The sequence below is a fragment of the Nannobrachium achirus genome, assembly GCF_963921795.1.
Source record: "Nannobrachium achirus genome assembly, chromosome: 8".
Taxonomy (NCBI): domain Eukaryota; kingdom Metazoa; phylum Chordata; class Actinopteri; order Myctophiformes; family Myctophidae; genus Nannobrachium; species Nannobrachium achirus.
In genome coordinates, this window is record NC_137817.1 from 38,869,503 (window position 1) to 38,891,119 (window position 21,617).

The 21,617-nt window shown below is 42.2% G+C and overlaps 1 protein-coding gene across 1 annotated transcript in view; it reads left to right on the top strand.

The window, feature by feature from the left end:
• The first annotated feature begins 18,021 nt into the window (after positions 1-18,021).
• The window catches only part of LOC308289772 (kinase suppressor of Ras 1-like), a 58,360-nt gene continuing 54,764 nt past the window's right edge, over positions 18,022-21,617 (top strand). The window contains exon 1 of the mRNA XM_080731522.1: positions 18,022-18,138. Coding sequence (XP_080587648.1) covers positions 18,046-18,138 — 93 coding nt within the window. The 5' untranslated portion in view covers positions 18,022-18,045. The remainder of the gene's footprint in view (positions 18,139-21,617) is intronic.

The following is a 21,617-nucleotide window of genomic DNA, read 5'->3' on the forward strand; positions in this document are numbered from 1 at the left end:
CTAGAACTTGTTTCTTGACTTGTTTAAATGTTCAGTCATGATACAGAAAAGGTTGATAAGAGAATAGGCATTTGAATCATGACCGTGGCTGGATTCAAATGATTGTGGTCAGTGCTCAAAATGACTGCCCCATAGGTCGAACATCGTCGGCAGGTTAGATAATCACCCGCAAGCGTCGGCAAGTTAGATAATCACCCGCGTCACGGTTACTGAGGTTAGGGTTAGGGTTAGGCATAGTTTTACTGAGGTTAGGATTAGGGTTTGGGTTAGAGTTTGGTGGTCGATCCAAAGGGTGTTCGACCTAATTACAAGCCAAGCCACCCATTACTGCTTTGTATACACTGGATTCTGTTTTGGCAATACCACTTGTCATTACTTGTGAAAAAGCTGCTTTATCTTGTACATGTTGTCTTTGCTGTCAGGGTGGAGCATTGTTTGTTGTTCTATAGTAGCTCTATAGCTACTGTACCGTATACACTAAAGGTTATTTCAGATTATTTTAAAAAACTGTTCTTTATCTTTGGCTGTACAGGAGCTGAATATCCCAGCTGGCGTTTGATGGTTCAAACCACTTTAATAAGTCAAAATGGTTAAATGTTTAAGCAATACCACTGCATTTACCAATCCTAACTATCTGATGTTCAAATAGATCATGCTGTTGACATCACTAGAAACATGAAATAGTTTTCGTAATAGGTCCTACTGGACTCCAGTATCGGTACTGAGAGCAAATTGCACAGTCTGCATTAACATTGTGTGTCTAGACACTACTGCATGTCGTCATGCATTTTTCACTGACAAAATATCTCGCATGCATGAGTTTTGTCAAACCCAATCTAACAATTTGATTAAAAATGTGAGCCTGCAGTAGCCTTTCAGTAGCTGTGGGCAGAGTTCTGACCGCCTACTGACCAGAGTTCAGCCACCCCCGCCTCTGCTTTCCCAGCTGTGGTAACTCCCTCGGCAGGAGTCCCAGACCAAAACACTATTTTGACACTCCTGATATAGACTACTACAACTAGAGTCGAATCTCGAATGACCTTAGTTTGGGGTGACAGATGTCTAAACGATACTGGAGTGCTGTTCTTGTTCTGATTTGGTAATTATACCGCAAATAGAAAGGGGGGTTAACATATAGTCTGTAATTCGTACACAGAAGGAATTAGAAAGGTGCCTTAGTTTAGGGAGATCCTCCCTCCTCCTTTTCTGATGGAAATGTACCAGCACAGTCTGGCACAGTGTGAAATGTGTCCCTGTCTCACACTGGCTGGTTTATTATTGACTTGGGCCCTTAATACACAAGGTTAAACATTAGTGTGTATCTGAAACTTTGTAGATAAGAAAAGAGATTTAAGAAAAGTTCAGAATATGAGAGTATGAGCACGCATGCGCACGCACGAACACACAAACACACACAAACACACACACACACACACACACACACACACACACACACACACACACACACACACACACACACACACACACACACACACACACACACACACACACACACACACACACACACACACACACACACACACACACACACACACACACACACACACACACACACACACACACACACACACACACACACACACACACACAGGGAGAGAGAGACAACACAGCACAACCAGGCACTTTTACAGTACATGAGGCTGAATTGTTGATATATGTAACTATATACAGTTATATATGTAACTATATACAGGTATATATACACAGGTATATATATATATATATATATATATATATATATATATATATATATATATATATATATATATATTGTATTAATAATACATCTGATTAACAGTTAAATAACTGGCCTTGGAATATGGTAAAAGGTAATGTGAGGGATTCTATTAAATGTGAAATGATTGAAATCCAGTGTTGCTAAAACAGCAACATGGGCATGTCTTACTTTGCCTTGAATGGGATACTGTGTGCTCTCAGATAGCACACATTCCAAAGCTACAACACACTCCCACCTTCTGGCTTCTCCTGCCCTCTTATCATTCAGATCATCCAGTTATCTAGGCCGGGGCAGGCAGTTCAGCACTTTCTTTTTATTCTTATCTATTGGTTTTTATTGCAGACGGTAGATAAGGGTTTAAGTGGTTAATCAATATTAACCACTTAAACACTTAATCACTAACCCCAGCATCCGTATTGTGGGGAAAGCTTTCGCAGAAAAGAGCAGTTGTGAGTTTGCACCAAATTCTGGGCCCTGGGTACAAGGATTCACTGTGGGCCCCCCATGAATGTTCTTCATAATAGGAGGGGTTTTAACCCATTTAGACTGGGAACGCATTATTACTCATTATTTTGTGCTTTAGAAGAAGAGCTTAGAAGAGCTTGTAGATCTACTATTTATGGAAAAAATTGAGAATTTGTGCAAGTCTTTCAATATATTTCTATGTCAGTAGTGCTCAACCATCGCCTAGCACAGCTAAACAATCCACCCATGTTAAAACAAGGTGGGGATGTTAGTTAGCTGCATTAATATATAGTCTGGCCAAGCCAGGCTAGCTCAACCCTTTTCATGTGAAGGACCCCCGAAATTACATGTATTTGGCCGTGGACCCCCATCTCGAAACATGTTGTTCCAGGAACCCCCCCAGAAGCAACATTTGAGTTACAAATGTTTGCTTAAATACATATATTCAAAGATTTGCACACATTTTCATGACTTTTCAAAAATAGCAGATCTATAAGGTGCGAGCTTGTAGATTTGTGAGCTTGTAGATCTGCTATTTTTCAATAGCTAAAATGAAGGCCCCTCCACCTTGGGCCCTAGTAACTTAAGTTGCACTTTTACCCCCCTTGTGACGCCCCTGACCTTCATCAATGTGTCTGTCTATTAGGTTTGGCAGTGCTTCTGTTGGCCTATATACTGTAACTTCATGATGCTAGATTAGTCTACCACTCAGTGGCCTGAGCTGGCCTCTGAAGGTTGACAACAAAACAATGTGAGCAGTTAATCAGTTCTTCCGGCACACGTGATGAACCTTTTTAAATCTGTGAAACAGATTTTATTAAAGACGTGCGATTGTGCTGAGACATTCAGGCTACCTAGGCTACCTAGGCGACCTATTTGCCTATTGGCTGTCCCCATGTCACATGGTAACCGAGCTAGTTTCATGATTGGGAGCGGCCTTGCGCTGTTCTGGCGCTGTTCTTCTTCTCGAGTTTGGAAAAAAAGGATCCGTTCCGTTTGTCACATTGTCATGATCGTAAAACTATCTAGTTTTAACGTTCAGAACGTTTTCTTTTTGAACAATAAAAACATTGACAGCCAGGGGGAAAAAAATCCATGAAGGACACGGAATGCAATCGTTCACTCGCCGTTGGAAAATTGACATATATTAGACTATTCTGGAAGTGTGGCTAACGGCTAACGCTAACGTTAGCTAGCGCTAGCTGCAGGCTAACGCTAACGTTAGCTAGCGCTAGCTGCAGGCTAACGCTAGCTAGCGCTAGCTGCAGGCTAACGCAGGCATGTTATACACAATTACTCATGGAATAAAACGGCGACCCAACTCGGAATGCAATCGTTCACTCGCCGTTGGAAAATTGACTTAGACTATTCTGGATGTGTGGCTAACGCTAACGTTAAATAGCGCTAGCTGCAGGCTAACGCTAGCTAGCTGCAGGCTAACGCACGAGTCACGGTGTTTAATAAATTCACTTCAACCTCGTGTTGAGCAGTTAAACCTATTTGCTACGTACGTCTACAAAAACGTTCATATTTCAAAGATAAAGTGCTTACTGAAGTCTCACAGATGTCACAGTATGGTACGCTCAAGCAGAATTACCTGTATCTTTCGTATTGTTTAATAAACAGCATTTTAATCCGATCAGACGTCATTTTCTGTTGTTTTTCAGCCATGCGACCCCATCGGTTGCGAGGTGTACTGCACTTAGATACATTAATACCTTTTGAAGGAAACGACGACCGATCGGATTAAAATGCTCCTCTTTAAATAATACGATCATTACGGGACATTCTGCCGGAGCGTACCCTATGGTGACATCCGTGAGCCTTCACTAAGCAATTTATCTTTGTAATCTGACCGTTTGTGTAGACGTACGTAGCAAATTGGTTAAACTGCTCAACAGCAGATTGTGTTGAATTCACGGTTGGCGCAGCGTAGCGTCTTTACATTTAGCCCAATAATGCTAATCTACATCAATAACTAAAGTTTAAAACATACATAAACCACTTTAGCCCTATGTTATACCAAGGCTATTTGAAAATAGCCGATCTACAAGCTCACAACGCATTGCGGTGCGACGCGTTGTGAGCTTGTAGATCTGCTATTTTCAAACATTTTGTACTTTTACTTTTGGTACTTTAAGTACATTTGGATACCAATACTTTTGTACTTTTACTCAAGTACATTTTTAATTCTGGACTTTTACTTGTAACAGAGTGATTCTACATTGCAGAATTGATACTTTTACTTAATTATAAAAATGTAGGTACTTTTTCCACCACTGTGTAAACGTTTGTGTTCTCATGCCAATAAAGCTTCTTTGAATTGAAGATTGAATTGAAGATTGCTCCCCATGTGGCGGAGTACACAATAATGGTAAATAAAGTAGCTTACTCTAAAATAATCCATCCATCCATCCATCCATCTTCAACCGCTTATCCAGCATCGGGTCACTGGGGTAACAGTTCCAACTGAGATTTCTAGAGTTCCTTAATAATAATAATTAAAATAAACAATACTAATGATTATAATTGCGACCGTCAGGTCGCAGTTACTATGAAAACCTCCACCGCCTGTCTGTCCGTCAGTCTGTCTGTCACGTCACATCACACTTTTTTGCCCCTATCCATGTGAAATTTTCCACACACAATCCTTGTCTGCCAATCCACAACCTCCACCCTTCCAGGGACCCCCGCAGCTCCAGGGACCCCCGCCAAATTTTTTAAAACACATTTTTGAATACTGCTCCTACAGTTTTTGCCCTAAAATCACACAAATCGCTACACAGTATGTCTACACTTATCTCATCGACATGGATCTGTCCCATATAGCGCCACCATCAGGTAGATTTTTTAACACATTTTTGGACCTAAACTTTTTTTTTTTTCAACATTTTTTTTTTTTCAAACTTTTTCTACACTAACGTCAACACACCAATCCACAGATTTTATATTGACTGTGTGTCAATTCTTGTTTCAAGGTTTACAGGTTGCTTTATAGGGTAAAAAAAACCTATAAACAACAGGGATTGTTTAAACAGTAAGAAAAGCACCGACCATTAAACAGTAAGTAAAATACAGCAAGAAAATATAAAAGGCAATAGAATATAGTGCACGGTAATAAACGTAACAATAAAACAAATGGTGTGGTAAAAGTATATGATAGAAGGATCACAGGAGGAAGGCTATATAAAAGTGCATTTTGAAAGAGACTACATTTAACGAGTATGATCTGAAATGGGGTCATTATCACTTACACGTGTTGGGAAGAAAGTTTTGAGATAGGTATAAAATTGGTGAAATATTTCTAATACAGTCTGGGTGTCTTTAACAGGGGTTGAACCCAGATCATTAAAAAAAGAGTGAGGCACCGTATTGTTGCTGAGGGAACATAAGGCTGAGGGAATAGCTATAATGTAGGCACTCTTTCTTTTGCAGCTTGAAAGACTGCAGTGAACTGATTAATTATTGATAGCACATATTATATAAGTAACATAAATTTGAGGAATGTTGCTTTGAAAAACAACACAGTTACACATGGGAGAAAGGGCGGAGTTATTTGACAGTAAATGAATAAAGGAAGTGTAGATTCCCCCCCCCCCCTTTCCTGTCGTGTACCCCTGCCGTGTATGATTCATTTCCTCCTTTTGTCAAAACAACTCCATTGCTTTTTCATGAAAGGACACAAAATACGAAGACGTATTTGAAATACAAATTAAAAATACTATTTTAAAACACACACACACACACACACGCACACGCACACACACACACACACACACACACACACACACACACACACACACACACATCAAATCTTTCAATGGGACCAAACTATCCCTCTGGACTTATACAACCACATGTCCCATCACTCCAATCAAGATCACTGGTGTCCTCTGAACAGTTGCTTCTGGTTGAAGCACAGGGGACAAGTAGCCTATCACACCTGTGTGCAGCTGCAGCCCCCCATATGGACCAAGTTGCTGCTCCATGCCTGTTTACACCCCCAAAATGTTTTTGTTTTTTCTCTCTCATTCCAAGACAATATTTGATCAACTGTACCTCTATTGATTCCGGATGCATTTGGGTCCCCATCTGGAATCAATAGGAAAAAAAGGGAGAGTGAACTACTCCTTGAAATGTCATCTAAAACACTCTTTTCCTTGACCTTTCATGTTACATGAATAAAATCAGACCCGTTTGATTTACCCAGCTGATTACTGCCCAAGTGGTCAGACTTGATACAAGGGGATACTGGGGGACAGTACAGTTAGGGGTAAGTGTCTCGCAAATGGACACCACATTGCCGGGGCTCGAACCTAGGACCTTCAAGTTTACTAGGCTAATAAGGACCTTCCGTCTCCCAGGTAACGTCTCTACCACACACACACACACACACACACACACACACACACACACACACACACACACACACACACACACACACACACACACACACACACACACACACACACACACACACACACACACACACACACTGTATGAATTGAAGAGGATGTGGTGAAACTTGTTTTCCTCCATACATTATTATATAAACACTAGAGTGAGTGAGTAACCGTAGGCTATGTGTTCTTCTAGGCGTTGTCCTAAATATGAACCCAGGAATATGTCTGCAGCAATGTGAGGTACGTAAGGTTTAACATTAAAGCATACAGTGTTTCCCCCCACCGACACACTCTTGACATTACAACACTCACGCAACTCAGTTGCCTCACTTACACAAGTCGGGCAGTAGGTGGCAGCAGGAACTTGGAAAGAGTAGGCTCAGCCAGAGCTTAAATGGCAGTCACCGTCAATCAGTCAGACCCACCTCCACCTGTCTTGTTCCAAGTGATGGAAGTTAGATGTGGGTTTTCCCTGGAAAAGTGGAAATATTCGCTGTACAAAGACAATGTAAAAGACCGTTTCTCCCCTAACCCAAGTATCGTTTTATTTAGCTTACTTACACTCTCAGTGACAGTGACACACTTGGTTTAACACCCAAAGGACCACAAGAATGCATGGATGGAAAGAAGCTCTCATGCTTTAATATGTTCTACATAGGCTGTCCATTTGACAGATGTGTTGCCTACAAATACTATTATTATTATTAATATTGTTATTATTACCCTTCAATAAGTAGGTCTAAGTATCAAATCAATCGATTAATCAATGTCCAAACCAACCTTTGTCACAGGAGAGACGCACGAAGTAGCATGATGTATCGGAGGCCTATCATGCATGATGACAGAGAACTTGGTAAGGTGCTACTTGCCTGTATGGCTGTATCTGTCGGGGAATATCAAAGCCAAGACACTGTATCCACAATTTTCCCCGGGGGTTTACTGGAGACTATCAGGACCAAACTTCCGGGTAACCGGGTTTAACAGCAGACATACAAGCTCACGTCGCGTCGCAGATGCAACCCGTTGTGAGCTTGTAAATCGGCGGCGGAAGATCGGCGCAAACGTCTGCGCAATGCACTATGGGGCGTAGGAAAATCGTGGATATAGCCTATCCACAAGTTTCCGCGGGAGTTTACTGGAGACTATCAGGACCAAACTTCCGGGTTTAACACAAGGAATATCTACAAGGAACAGACAACACCCGGAAGTTGGCACGCCGGGTGGCCACTTTTGGGTGGCGGAAGTGACGAAGTGCTCATAGACGCTAATGTTAATTTTGGGTGGCCAAAGTGTCATGGCGGCGTCCCATGGAGCCTGAAATGACGAAAATGACGTTGGTGTCCGTTCCTTCTTTGATCTTCCTTGGTTTAACAGCAGACATACAAGCTCACGTCGCGTCGCAGATGCAACCCGTTGTGAGCTCCGGCGGCGGAAGATCGGTGCAGACGTCTGCGCAATGCACTATGGGGCGTAGGAAACTCGTGGATACTGGATAGCCTACCACTACTCGGGTATTGTTGTTGATAAAGGTTGCAATTGCATTGAGGCCAACCTATAATCACATCTTAAAGGGATATTTCACTTTAAAAAAAACCTTTGGTCATTTTATCGTCTAATCAGTCTTTTATGAACACCCTGAACAGTTTTTAATTTGCTTCATTCAATATTTACTAGATATTTTATGTAAATGTTATCAGGCCCTCCCTGTCCAGGGCCCCTCCCCATACACACCCATTGTAACTTCAAACTCCATTTTAACCGCGGCCCAGCTTCTAGTCGGCGACCTGGCCAACTCGGAACAATGTAAATAGGGAATGAATGCCCCGCCCTTTAGGACCCGTTTTGACCATCTGTCTGCCTGTGTCCATTTATGCCCATATATGGAGATATCTGTATCTGTCTGTCTGTCTGTCGGCGTCCATTTTATGTCCATATATGGAGATCACTGCAGTTATAGTTCTGGGTCCATTTTATGCCCAGATATGGAGATATCTGTCTATCTGTGTCCATTTTATGCCCATATATGGAGTATCTGTCTGTGCCTCCAACTGTGTTGCAGACACAGTGCCGGTTCCCCCTTTAATGCAAACCTCATTATACCTGTTGTCATAGGACCCGTTTTGAACATCTGTTTGCCTGTGTCCATTTATGCCCATATATGGAGATATCTGTATCTGTCTGTCTGCGTCCATTTTATGCCCATATATGGAGATCTTTGACCATCTGTTTGCCTCTGTCCATTTATGTCCATATATGGAGATATCTGTATCTGTCTGTCTGCAATCCATTTTATGCCCATATATGGGGGCATTCATTTTATGCCCATATATGGAGAACGCGCGTGCCTGTGGGACGAACGGTTCTCGAGATACGCGGATTACATACATACATACACACACACTCACAGAGATTTTTTGTTGACTCATGTGGCGTACGTGATGTCAGAGCCTTTTATGAAGTGATGTCACAATGAGTCAGAGCTTTTGCCGATTTCCTCCGGAACAGCCTGATGTCAACAATCAACCCCGCATAAGGAGATTCCGAACGTTTCGCGCCGGTTCGGGAAAACCGCGCGTCGGGTCGGGTCGAGACCCGGCACTGCACTCCGTGCCGCGTTTATGTCCATATATGGAGATATCTGTATCTGTCTGTCTGCAATCCATTTTATGCCCCGTGGGACGAACGGTTCTCGAGATACGCGGATTACATACATACATACACACACACTCACAGAGATTTTTTGTTGACTCATGTGGCGTACGTGATGTCAGAGCCTTTTATGAAGTGATGTCACAATGAGTCAGAGCTTTCGCCGATTTCCTCCGGAACAGCCTGATGTCAACAATCAACCCCGCATAAGGAGATTCCGAACGTTTCGCGCCGGTTCGGGAAAACCGCGCGTCGGGTCGGGTCGAGACCCGGCACTGCACTCCGTGCCGCGGCGGGGAACGCGCGTGCCGAATCTGAAGCCGGTGGGACGAACGGTTCTCGAGATACGCGGATTACATACACGCAGACAGACACGCAGAGACTTCTCGCATTTATAGATAGACTAGAAGCTGGGGCGGCCCAGCGTCTAGTCGGCGACCTGGCCAACTCGGGAACGATGTAAATAGGGAATGAATGCCCCGCCCTTTAATGCAAACCCCATTATACCTGTTGTCATAGGACCCGTTTTGACCATCTGTTTGCCTGTGTCCATTTTATGTCCATATATGGAGATCACTGCAGATATAGTTCTGGGTCCATTTTATGCACATATGCCCATATATGGAGATATCTGACTATTTGCGTCCATTTTATGCCCATATATGGAGATCTCTGTATCTGTCTGTCTGTGTCCCTTTATGCCCGTATATGGAGATATCTGTTTATCTGCGTCCATTTTATGCCCATATATGAGATCTCTGTCGCTTTTTGTTTGTTTCTTCTTTAAGCAGAATACACAGCCTGCTTAAATCTGCATCATTCAAGATGCCCATATATGGAGATATCTGTCTATTTGCGTCCATTTTATGCCCATATATGGAGATCTCTGTATCTGTCTGTCTGTGTCCCTTTATGCCCGTATATGGAGATATCTGTTTATCTGCGTCCATTTTATGCCCATATATGAGATCTCTGTCGCTTTTTGTTTGTTTCTTCTTTAAGCAGAATACACAGCCTGCTTAAATCTGCATCATTCAAGTCATCCTCCCAGTCCCACGCTTTGTCGCTTGTCTTATGTTTGTCTTTGTCTCTTTTATTTTCTTTTTTGGAGCGGACCCCATGAATGCCCCACCCTTTAATGCAAACCCCAATATACCTGTTGTCATAGGACCCGTTTTGACCATCTGTTAGCCTTTGTCCCCACCCTTTAATGCCCACCCTTTAATGCAAACCCCAATATACCTGTTGTCATAGGACCCGTTTTGACCATCTGTTAGCCTTTGTCCCCACCCTTTAATGCAAACCCCAATATACCTGTTGTCATAGGACCCGTTTTGACCATCTGTTTGCCTTTGTCCCCTGTTTGTTTCTTCTTTAAGCAGAATACACAGCCTGCTTAAATCTGCATCATTCAAGATGCCCATATATGGAGATATCTGTCTATTTGCGTCCATTTTATGCCCATATATGGAGATCTCTGTATCTGTCTGTCTGTGTCCCTTTATGCCCGTATATGGAGATATCTGTTTATCTGCGTCCATTTTATGCCCATATATGAGATCTCTGTCGCTTTTTGTTTGTTTCTTCTTTAAGCAGAATACACAGCCTGCTTAAATCTGCATCATTCAAGTCATCCTCCCAGTCCCACGCTTTGTCGCTTGTCTTATGTTTGTCTTTGTCTCTTTTATTTTCTTTTTTGGAGCGGACCCCATGAATGCCCCACCCTTTAATGCAAACCCCAATATACCTGTTGTCATAGGACCCGTTTTGACCATCTGTTAGCCTTTGTCCCCACCCTTTAATGCCCACCCTTTAATGCAAACCCCAATATACCTGTTGTCATAGGACCCGTTTTGACCATCTGTTAGCCTTTGTCCCCACCCTTTAATGCAAACCCCAATATACCTGTTGTCATAGGACCCGTTTTGACCATCTGTTTGCCTTTGTCCCCTTATGCCCATATATGGAGATCTCTGCACACACAGTACCGGTTGCGGAAAACTCTGATGTCAGACATCAGCTCCCCCTTCGGGGATTCATTTTATGCCCATATCTGGAGAACGCGCGTGCCGGTGGAAGAACGGTTCTCGAGATTCACATACATACATACACATTCACCGAGATTTTTTGTTGACTCATGTGGCGTACGTGATGTCAGAGCCTTTTATGAAGTGATGTCACAATGAGTCAGCGATTGTGCCGATTTCCTCAGGAACAGCCTGATGTCAACAATCAGCTCCGCATAAGGAGATTCCGAACGTTTCGCGCCGTTTCGGAAAAAACGCGCGTCGGGTCGGGTCGAGGCCGGGCACTGCACTCCGCGCCGCGGCGGAGAACGTGCGTGCCGAATCTGAAGCCGGTGGGACGAACGGTTCTCGAGATACGCGGATTACATACACGCAGACAGACAGACAGACAGACAGACACGCAGAGACTTCTCGCATTTATAGATAGATAGATGATAGATTCATTAAAAACACCATTATTCTTTGGGGTGACTCATAATACCCTCCTAATACGTGAGCAGGCCATGTTTTTTTTCATAACTTTTTTATTTATTTGTAATAATTCTTTGGGAAAATTGAAAAAATTAAATACAATAAAAGATTATTAAAAATAAATGAAAAACGTTATAAAAAACATGGCCTGCTCACATATTAGGAGGGTAGTATGAGTCACCAGAAAAAATAATGGGTGTTTTTAAAGAATCTATCATGGTTAAAATGGAGTTTGAAGTTACAATGGGTGTGTATGGGGCCCTCCTCCATCAAATATCTAAATATTGAATGAAGCAAAGTAAAAACTGAAAACTGTTCAGGGTGTCATAAAAGCCTGATTAGATGATACAATGACGTAAGTTTTTTTTAAAGTGAAATATCCCTTTAATATTACTAGTCCTTACCCGTTCAAAGATATGAGCTCCGAAATGATGTGCAGTGTGTGGGTTATGGGGTGTGCACTGTGCACACAGTATATGAGGGATGGAAAGTAACTTTAACTGGTGCTTGCATGATAATATGTAGGAGCATCAATGTAAGAAATACCTGTTTCGTTTAATGGCTACAGAGATACTGTGTACCGATCTGCATGATTTTTGGACAACATCTGTAACAGGGCCAGACAACAAATAGAGAGGCATAAAAAGCCCCAAAAACAAATCTTAAAAAAAAAAAAAGAAATACATCATAAATGAAACCTGCCTGCCGATGATGTCATGTCAGTCTACTATCCTATCAAATAGAGGCATAAAAAGCCCAAAAAACAAATCTTAAAAAAAAGAAAGAAAATAAATACAACCTGCCTGCCGATGATGTCATGGGTAGACAGGTTTCTGAACAGTACACAGCCTCCTCTGAGACACAGTGTGAGATAGAAATGGTGCCATGTTATAATGAGCAATTGAGCATTAGTGAGGAGTGAATACCAATTAAATGAAGATAAACTGAAAATGGATGAAGTGGCCCATTCCAAATGCCTACATAGGCAACCAAAGGCAGGCACCCCATTACTTCAAGGCCTGACCCAACCATTCAACCCCTCCCACTCACTTAGATCAGACAAACACAGGAATGCTGTCTGGGCCTTCCCTAAAATACTGTGGACACACGTCCACTACTGCCTCCGGGCTCCAACACTGTGATATGAAGACTCTTCAGACAGAATCAGACTCCACCTCACCCCCTAGCACCCCACTCTCTCTCTGTGCCTCTTCTTGCACCTTCTCTTTGAACTGATGCTAGTTTCAATGAAGCAAGCCTTGCCTTGCTGAGTGCCAAGCAGGGAGGCACATGCAGGCAGGGTCCTATTTATATAGTTTTCTTTGGTATGACCCGGCCGAGGAATCAAACCCCAACCTCCCTATCTCAGGGCGGACACTCCAATCACAAGGCCATTCTGTTGACCTGGTATAGTTTCTTGAATACACTGTTCTCTCGGCATTTTATTTATGTGATTAATTCCCCTGTTTATTGGAAGTTGTCTGTCTGTCTGTGACTCTGTCTATCTGATCAGTTTAACTGCTGGCCACCACCACAGCAGGTGATTAGATCAATAGTAGCCTGCTTCCAGACCATAGACCCCGCCCACTCTCAGAGTGGACTAGATCAATAGATCAGTTTAGTATCTCTTGGAATTATATATTTGGCAAAGGCTCATGGTCATCTGCCAGGAAGACCCCCCCCCCCCCCCCCCCCCACCACCAGCTTTGTCACAGTGGGCGTTGATTTTCCAGCAGCAGAGAAGCTTTCCCATGGGAAAGACACACACAGCAGGTCACAGCATGCCATTGCCAGCTGCATAGAAGCACTGAAACTAAACAGAAACCTGTCCATTCTCTGTCCAACATCCAAGCCCTCTCTTATACATTGGCATTCGCATCCAACAAACATATGCCTTTCCATCTCTCTCCATCTCTGCCTCTCTCTCTCTCTCTCTCTCTCTCTCTCTCTCTCTCTCTCTCTCTCTGTCTTACACCTTCTGTCTCAGCATGGGTCTTGTATTGTACTAGTTATGTATGAATAAGATAATCAGAGTCATAGCAAACTCTGTTGTCAGTTTTCAGGTCTAAAAAGTAAAACATTTCAAAAATAGCCAAAATTGCAGGTCTAAAAAGTAAACATTTAAAAAAAAAAATAGACAAAATAGCAGATTTATATCAGTAGCCAGTTGTTGTAAATTAAATGTAATGGTCTTGTTTCAAATGTAAATCACGTTAGACAACTCCTGTGTTTGAGTGTTTGACCGGTACAACTTGGGTTCGGTCACACAGTGATATACACACAGTGACACCCAGCCTGCTGTTGTGGAATTCTGTATCAACCAGTAAGACTCCCTAATCGGGGATAAGGTCGCTGCGTGATTTTAGGCCAAAATGTGTAGGAGCAGTGTCCAAAAATGTGTTTGAAAAGATCGGCCTGACGGTGGCGCTATATGGGACAGATCCATGTTGATGAGATGAGTGTAGACATACTGTGTACCGATTTGCGTGATTTTAGGCAAAATCTGTAGGAGCAGTGTCCAAAAATGTGTGTGAAAAAATCAGCCTGATGGTGGCGCTATATGGGAGAGATCCATGTTGATGACATGAGTGTAGACATACTGTGTAGCGATTAACGTGATTTTAGGGGAAAATCTGTAGGAGTAGTGTCCAAAAATGTGTTTTAAAAAGTCGTCCTGGAGGTGGCGCTAAATGGGACTGATCCATGTTGATGACATGAGTGTAGAGCAAGTGTGTACCGATTTGCGTGATTTTAGGGCATTGTAGGAGCAGTGTCCAAAAATGTGTTTTGCAAGAATCGGCCTCATGGTGGTGCTAAAAGAGGGCCATGTGAGAATTGAGAATTAGGTTGTGGTTTGGCAAGCAAGGAGTGTGTGTGCAAAATTTGGCATGGATCGGGCCAACGGTTGCGTAGATATGAGCAGGGCAAAAGTGTGACGTGTGACTGACGGACTGACTGATGAACTGACGGACAGACGGACAGCTGGTCGACCTGACGGTCGCAATTAGTAATTGTTGAAGCAAATGGAGTCGGAGACACTTCACATTATAAGATTGAATTTTAGTTTAATACATAAGCACATGGAAGAATATATTAAACAAAGAGAGTGTCATCATTATACAAAGATAAGAGCGGAACTTGCTTGTATCACGGGACTAGGCTGTGTCCAAAACAATAGATACCAGGCCTCTGCCATAGACCATATTCACACCGTGGCCATCTTGGATCACATGACTTCCTGGGGTAGCAGCATAGGGTAGCAGCCTGCACAAGCCTGCATTACAAACCATTGTGAACAATGGAGCGATGGTCCCAAAATATGACTTCTATTCAACCAATTTATTTTTACCAAATTGACAAATGGGCAGATGACAACATCAACATCCCCAAAATGATTAAATAGAAGGGTATTATCCACAATATTCATGGTAGTTAGGTTGCAGTGTTACTCTGTACAAAGACTTGCTACAGTATGCAGACTAGTGCTTGCTCTGCCTTCATATTATTAATATTACAACTTTTTCTTGAAAAACGGATGCTAAAATAAAAAAAAATTGAAAATATTTTATAATAAAATAAGCTTCATACATTTCTTTCCATTCTATTCAAAAATGACCACAAAAAGCGTAAAATAATGATAAAATAATCATTTTGGCCGTTATCGGACCGACACTTTGTTTACATTCTAGTCTTTTAGACTAGCATCCTTTTTTCAAGAAAAGGTTGACTATAGCTCCTTTAATATGATAGTGGAGCAAGCACTGCACAGATAGCAAGTCTTTGTACACAGTAAGGTTGCAGCCTAACTACCATGAATATTGTGGATAATACCCTTCTATTTAATCATTTTGGGGATGATGATGTTGTCATCTGCCCATTTATCTATTTGGTAAAAATAAATTGGTTGAACAGAACTCATATTTTGGGACCATCGCTCCATTGTTCACAATGGTTTGTAATGCAGGCTTGTGCAGGCTGCTACCCCAGGAAGTCATGTGATCCAAGATGGCCGCGGTGCAGTGTTGCCAGACGTACGATAATTATCGTATTTGTACGATAATTTGACCCTCTGTACGATGTACGATCAATAATTCCAAAAATGCCCAAATGTACGATAATTTCGGCATATCATCAAAAAGAGCGTGAATTCACTATTTTCCCTGGCTGCTGATCTGGGATCTGGTTTGGCTTCTCAAAATAAGCCAGGAAATCAGTCAATCTGACCCTAGATCTGTACTTGGAGGCATTAAAAACACTGGTTGCATCTTTCCAGACCAGTTTCAGGCTTTTATTTGTGTAAGCTCCAAGAAGTTGCCTGCCTCCACACAGCAAATCTGATGCGTTTTTGTCACGCAGGAGTCTAAAACGAGGTCGTTTCTTACACTAAAGACGCATTTTTTGGTGAAATTACGTTTTTACGCGAGTGATTTCTCTTTTTTGGCCGTGTACGATAGTTTCATGTCAAATACGATAATTCTGAGCCTCCGGTACGATAATTCAACATTTCCCATCTGGTAACACTGCCGCGGTGTGAATATGGTCTAAGATGAAGTTAAATACACAGCAATAACATGGTATTCTACCATAATTCTTTCTCACTGCCTAATTGCTATTGGCTGCAAGGTGAAAGGTCAGCAGCATAAGTGGACATAGTTGAATTTGTTTGAACTTTGAGTGAAGAAGCAGACAATGGAAACCTGCTGTGCTCACCGCAACTCTAGAACTTTTCAACACTTTTCACTGATGTCAGTGGCACTTGCTGCCTATCCGCATACTGTGTGAAAGGTCTGCAATTCAAATGCATTCCTTTCAGTAGGCCTACTGTGGCTACCAAAGTGCGTGTCTGTTAATACCTAATACTTCATGCAGAGTTCTGTATGGTGTATTGGTGACATTATTGGGGAAATCCCTGTGACTCAGTGTGAAGAGAGGGGTCTGCTATCAGGGGCTTTGATGTAGCTTGACAGTTGGTGAAGGTACCGTATACTGCTGTTGGACACTGAGCAGCTCACTCAATTACTTGTAACCTTGTCCTGTTGGCTACTGTAAATTGAAACAAATGATTCTAATGAATTGTCATAGAATGTATTATTATTTCGGGCCATGTCATGAGGACTTGAAGCTCTATATAGACTACTTAGTCGTACAAATAGCAAAAATAGCTGATCAACAAACTCACAAGGAGGCATTGCATCGCAACATATTGTGAGCTAGATCTTCTATTTTCACAGTTTTCTAAAATGTTACTGCTTGGTTCTGCCTAGTAGCCTGTTGTCAATTTGTGTCCCCTCAGACAGAGGCGATTAAGTTAAGTGGCTGCGGAGAGCAGCAGATGTCATCATACACACTTTCATTTTTAACATTTTGAAGAATAATGGTAGGCCTATATTCTATATGGAAGCAGTTGTTGTTTGAGTGTGATGGATTTTTGATTATAGCAATACAAAACACATTTATAGGGTGATCATGTTTTAACATGAATCATGAATTATTTTTCCTTTTGTAAGGGTAAATATTTAAATTGATGGACATTTAAGTATCAAAACCAGGATTTCAAATCTTTGATTCAATTTGTCTCTTAAATTGTGGTTTGTGGTAAATGTGGAAGTAAAACAAGGCTTTTTATAGGTTATCCAATGATGCAAAGTGCAACTAGGCCTACTTTAATGTGCTGTAAGTGATATATTTTGGATTTGGATAGCAGTTGTACCCAACCCAATCAGTCAGTCAGTCAGGCAGGCAGGCAGGCAGGCAGGCAGGCAGGCAGGCAGGCGTTTTAACTGTTGCATAATATAACTGCCAAAAGCCCGAGGCAAAGAAGTTGCACTACATCTCCCACAATGCAGCGTACCAGAACGTCCGTGCGGTAGCATCCTTGATAGTCAGCTGGTTGTCTGTCGCTGTCAAACTTCTAGTAAGTGTGTGTGTCCGTAGTACGTAGTAAAGGCAACACAAAACACGGAACTTCTTGAGGCTCACTGGCACTGAGCAGACCTTCAGGCGACACGCTGGAGGAGACGGAAGCATGAATTTGTCACAAACTCTGTCGTTAATTTAGCAGAAACTTTAGTAGTCGTCCTCCTCCTCTCTGTTTTAATGTTTAAGATTCAAGCCGTGCCAATGTCGAGGAATGGATAGTGTGCCAGCAGCAGGTAGTAAAGGAGGCACGATGGTCCAGCAGCGCACTGAAGACAGAGAGGGAGAACCCCGGGGTGACAGCGGTGGGGACGCCGTGGGAGAGGCACTCCACCAGTGTGAGCTCCTCCAGAACATGATCGACATTTCCATCTCCAGTCTGACAGGACTCAGGACCAAGTGCGCTGCATCCAACGACCTCACCCAGCACGAGATACGCACTTTAGAGGTAAATGCACAGATAGGATATCAATGTAGCTTACTTAAATAAAAGTATCAAAATTGCAATTAGTATATAGAAATACTCTCCCTGTTACAAGTCCGGAATTCAAAATGTACTTGAGTAAAAGTCCAAAAGTATTGGTATCCAGATGTACTTAAAGTACCAAAAGTAAAAGTGCCCCTTGTGCAGAATGTCCCATTTCATATGTATGCAATTTCTTTTAAATACCAGATCTACAAGCTCACAATGCATTGTGAACACTGAGCTTTTAGATTGGCTATTTAAATGGCTGAAATGTATACAGAGTTAAATTGGTTAATGTATGTTTTATTTACAAAAGGTAAAGTTGTCAAATAACAGTAGTGGAGTAAAAGTAGGCCTAGAATATTTGCTTCTGAGTTGTAGTGTAGAAGTAAAAAAGTATTGGAAATTGGAAATACTCAAGTAAAATACAAATACAAAAATCTACTTATACACTAGGCCTACTCAAATAAATGTACTTACCGGTAGTTACTTTACAGCACTGACATTGACAAGAAAAGACAGCAAGTGGGGAAAGAGATGATACATGGACAGATTGTATCAACACCTGTTTTCTTGTGTATTATTATGAACCAAACAGAAGTTATGCAGTAATAAGCTATAGGCCTAATAATATTTTAATATTTTATTACATTAACTTTTAGTGCAATTAGGTGCAATAGAAATCCAGACGTTTTCTTGACGTAAATGCCAAAGCTATAATAATATTTTAATATATTATTACTCCAACTTTGGTGCAATAAGGTGCTATCTATCTATCTATCTATCTATCTATCTATCTATCTATCTATCGGCTTTAACATTGTTTTTCCTTGAAAAAAGGGCACAAGTGAGGTACAGATAAGGTGATAGTGTATAGTGAATGGAATTTAGATTTACTAGACATGTACTAGCCTACTCAGGAACAAGTCGGTAAAGATGCAAATTGGAAATGTATGCCACATCTTTATGCAATGTGTCTGTCTGCCTGTGTCCCATTTATGCCCAAAAATGGAGATCTGCGTATCTGTCTGTCCATGTCCTTTTTAAACCCCTTTAATACTGATGACATATCGGTCAGATCGGCAGTTCTGGACAACTCCATATGCACTGTTATGGAACAGTCGAGGTGAAGCTTATACATTTATTATTTGTTAATATTCTCAGCATCCCCCGATAGCTCAGTTAGTAGAGCGGAGGACTGTAGTGGCATGACTGAATTCCTTAGGTCGCTGGTTCAAATCTGGCGTTCAATTAATTGAACACATTGGGCGGCAGTGGCTCAGTGGCTGCTTTGGAAATGGAAGGTTCCCAGTTCCAGGCTCCCCCAGAGTTAGTGTCGAAGTATCCTTGAACAGGTCGCTGAACACCTCATTGCTCCCGATGAGCAGGTTGGTGCCTTGCATGGTTTCCATCAAATCAATCGCATGTATCAGCGGGGTCCCATGACAAAGAATCAATAGGTGTGGCACAGCCTTTTACATATAGCTTGACAGTCCAATATTGCCCTAACAGGCCATATATGGGCATATTGTTTTGATTGTCAGTTCTAGACAACAGCCGCTCCGACAACGTCACAGAGGGTACCGCACTCCCTTTGGTCGTGTGTGACATACACACAGAGTACAGACACACACTCTTGCATACCGAAATTTTCGTAATTTAAACCGGTGTTAGACCGGTGCCCACCGGCTATGCAAGACGGGAATGCATGCCCCACCTGGTTATGCAATACCTGTTGTACCTGTCTTTGTGTCTTCATATGCATATGTGGATATCTCTGTATCTACCTATTCCCATATATGGAGTTACCTGATGTCATCAGCATCCATATCAGATCGGCAATTCTGGATAACCAGGTATCCATACGCCTATATACAGTATTGGCATATTGGTTGAATCGGCTGCTATTCCTTCATGCCGGCACCATACTCCCTCAATGTTCCGAGTTTGCAGTTGTCTGGTGGTTCTCGAGATACGCGAAGAACAGATACAAACTTGCACGCACTCAGGCACGCAGAGGTTTGCGTGATTTATAGTTGGATGAATTCCCTGAAGGAACATAACTTGGTACAAGTTCGACCTGTTGAACAGCTAATGGCTGATGATGGCCCATTAGTGTTAAGTCAGGGGGGAAAAAAGACGATTTAAAAAAAAAATAATATATAGATATACAGTAGATGTAGATACCGGTATTTGATCTTGTTCTGTAAAGGCCAGTCCATACTCTCTCCGAAACCGAATTTTTCTACGAACTACAACATGACATCACTTGCTTCTTCACTTCTGAAAAGCATTACCCCGAATTAGAGTTCGGAAAGCTGCACATCGGAAAGTCGGAACTCTTCAACGGTTTCGGTTTTGGAGAGAGTATGGACTGGCCTCAAGAAAGTGACATTAAAGATTTTTAGGACAAAAAAAACAAATCCCAAACTTCTGACTCTAAGATGCTTCAACTGAAAAAAAACAAAACAAAACTATTGATTCTTACAATGACCAAGCTTAGTTGACAGCTTGGCTGTTAAATTCAACAAGTTGAATTCCTTGTTTTTCCAGCCTAACTCCTAATGTTTAACGTTTTTGTACCGACAAACAAATTGCAGCACGGTGCTATTTTTGGAGACTTCGCGGAACTGTCTTAAGTTCATTTGTCCATCTCTTTCACAAGGGGCTGATGCATTCAAACTGGCATCATAACAATCTCTGTGGTCTGCTGAGGTTGTTCCCTGGATAATGGGACTGAGTGCAGAGGCCTTGTTGTGTACATCTCTCTGGCAGGGAGGCTAAATTTAGCCTTCCCTCCCACGCATTCTCAGTGTGGCTTGTTGAGCAAGAAAATCAAATGACGTGCAAACAGTGAAGGAGGAGGAGGAGGAGGTTGAACTAGGTTGGGTGTGTTTTGGTGTCTCTTGTTACCACTGGAAAAGCATGGAAGGTTGTATACAGTATTAGTAGATGCTCCAGTTGGATCGTGGCAGCTGTCAGTCAAAGCAGTCTGGAACAAAAGCAGAAGCCTGGAACTGCTTGACAGACCTCTGTGTCTCCCCCTGTTTTGCCTGTCTGTCTGTCTGTCTGTCTCCGCTCCTCAACCTACAATAGGGCTGTCTGTCGGCCGGTCAGAGCTGAGTGCAGTGCATAGAGTCGGGTTTCTACGGTCAGCTTGTGTTTACACTGGGTTGTGTTTACATTGGATATAGGAGATGCGCGACAAGCCCTCTCTATGATTATGGTCCTCTAATATGTCATCAGGCAGTGGAGAGCCTTGCGTTCGGCGATGTTCTGTAAACTCTCGCTGGGCTGTGTCCTCATCTGCCCCAGCTCATAGGAGCTAATAAGACCTAATGCATTTTAACAGCCATTTGTTAACGAACAATGCCTAGTCTACATGCACGTGTGCGTGTGAGTGTATGTTGTAGATACATGAGAAGGTCACTGATAGTTCACCAGAGTAAACGATTTTATTG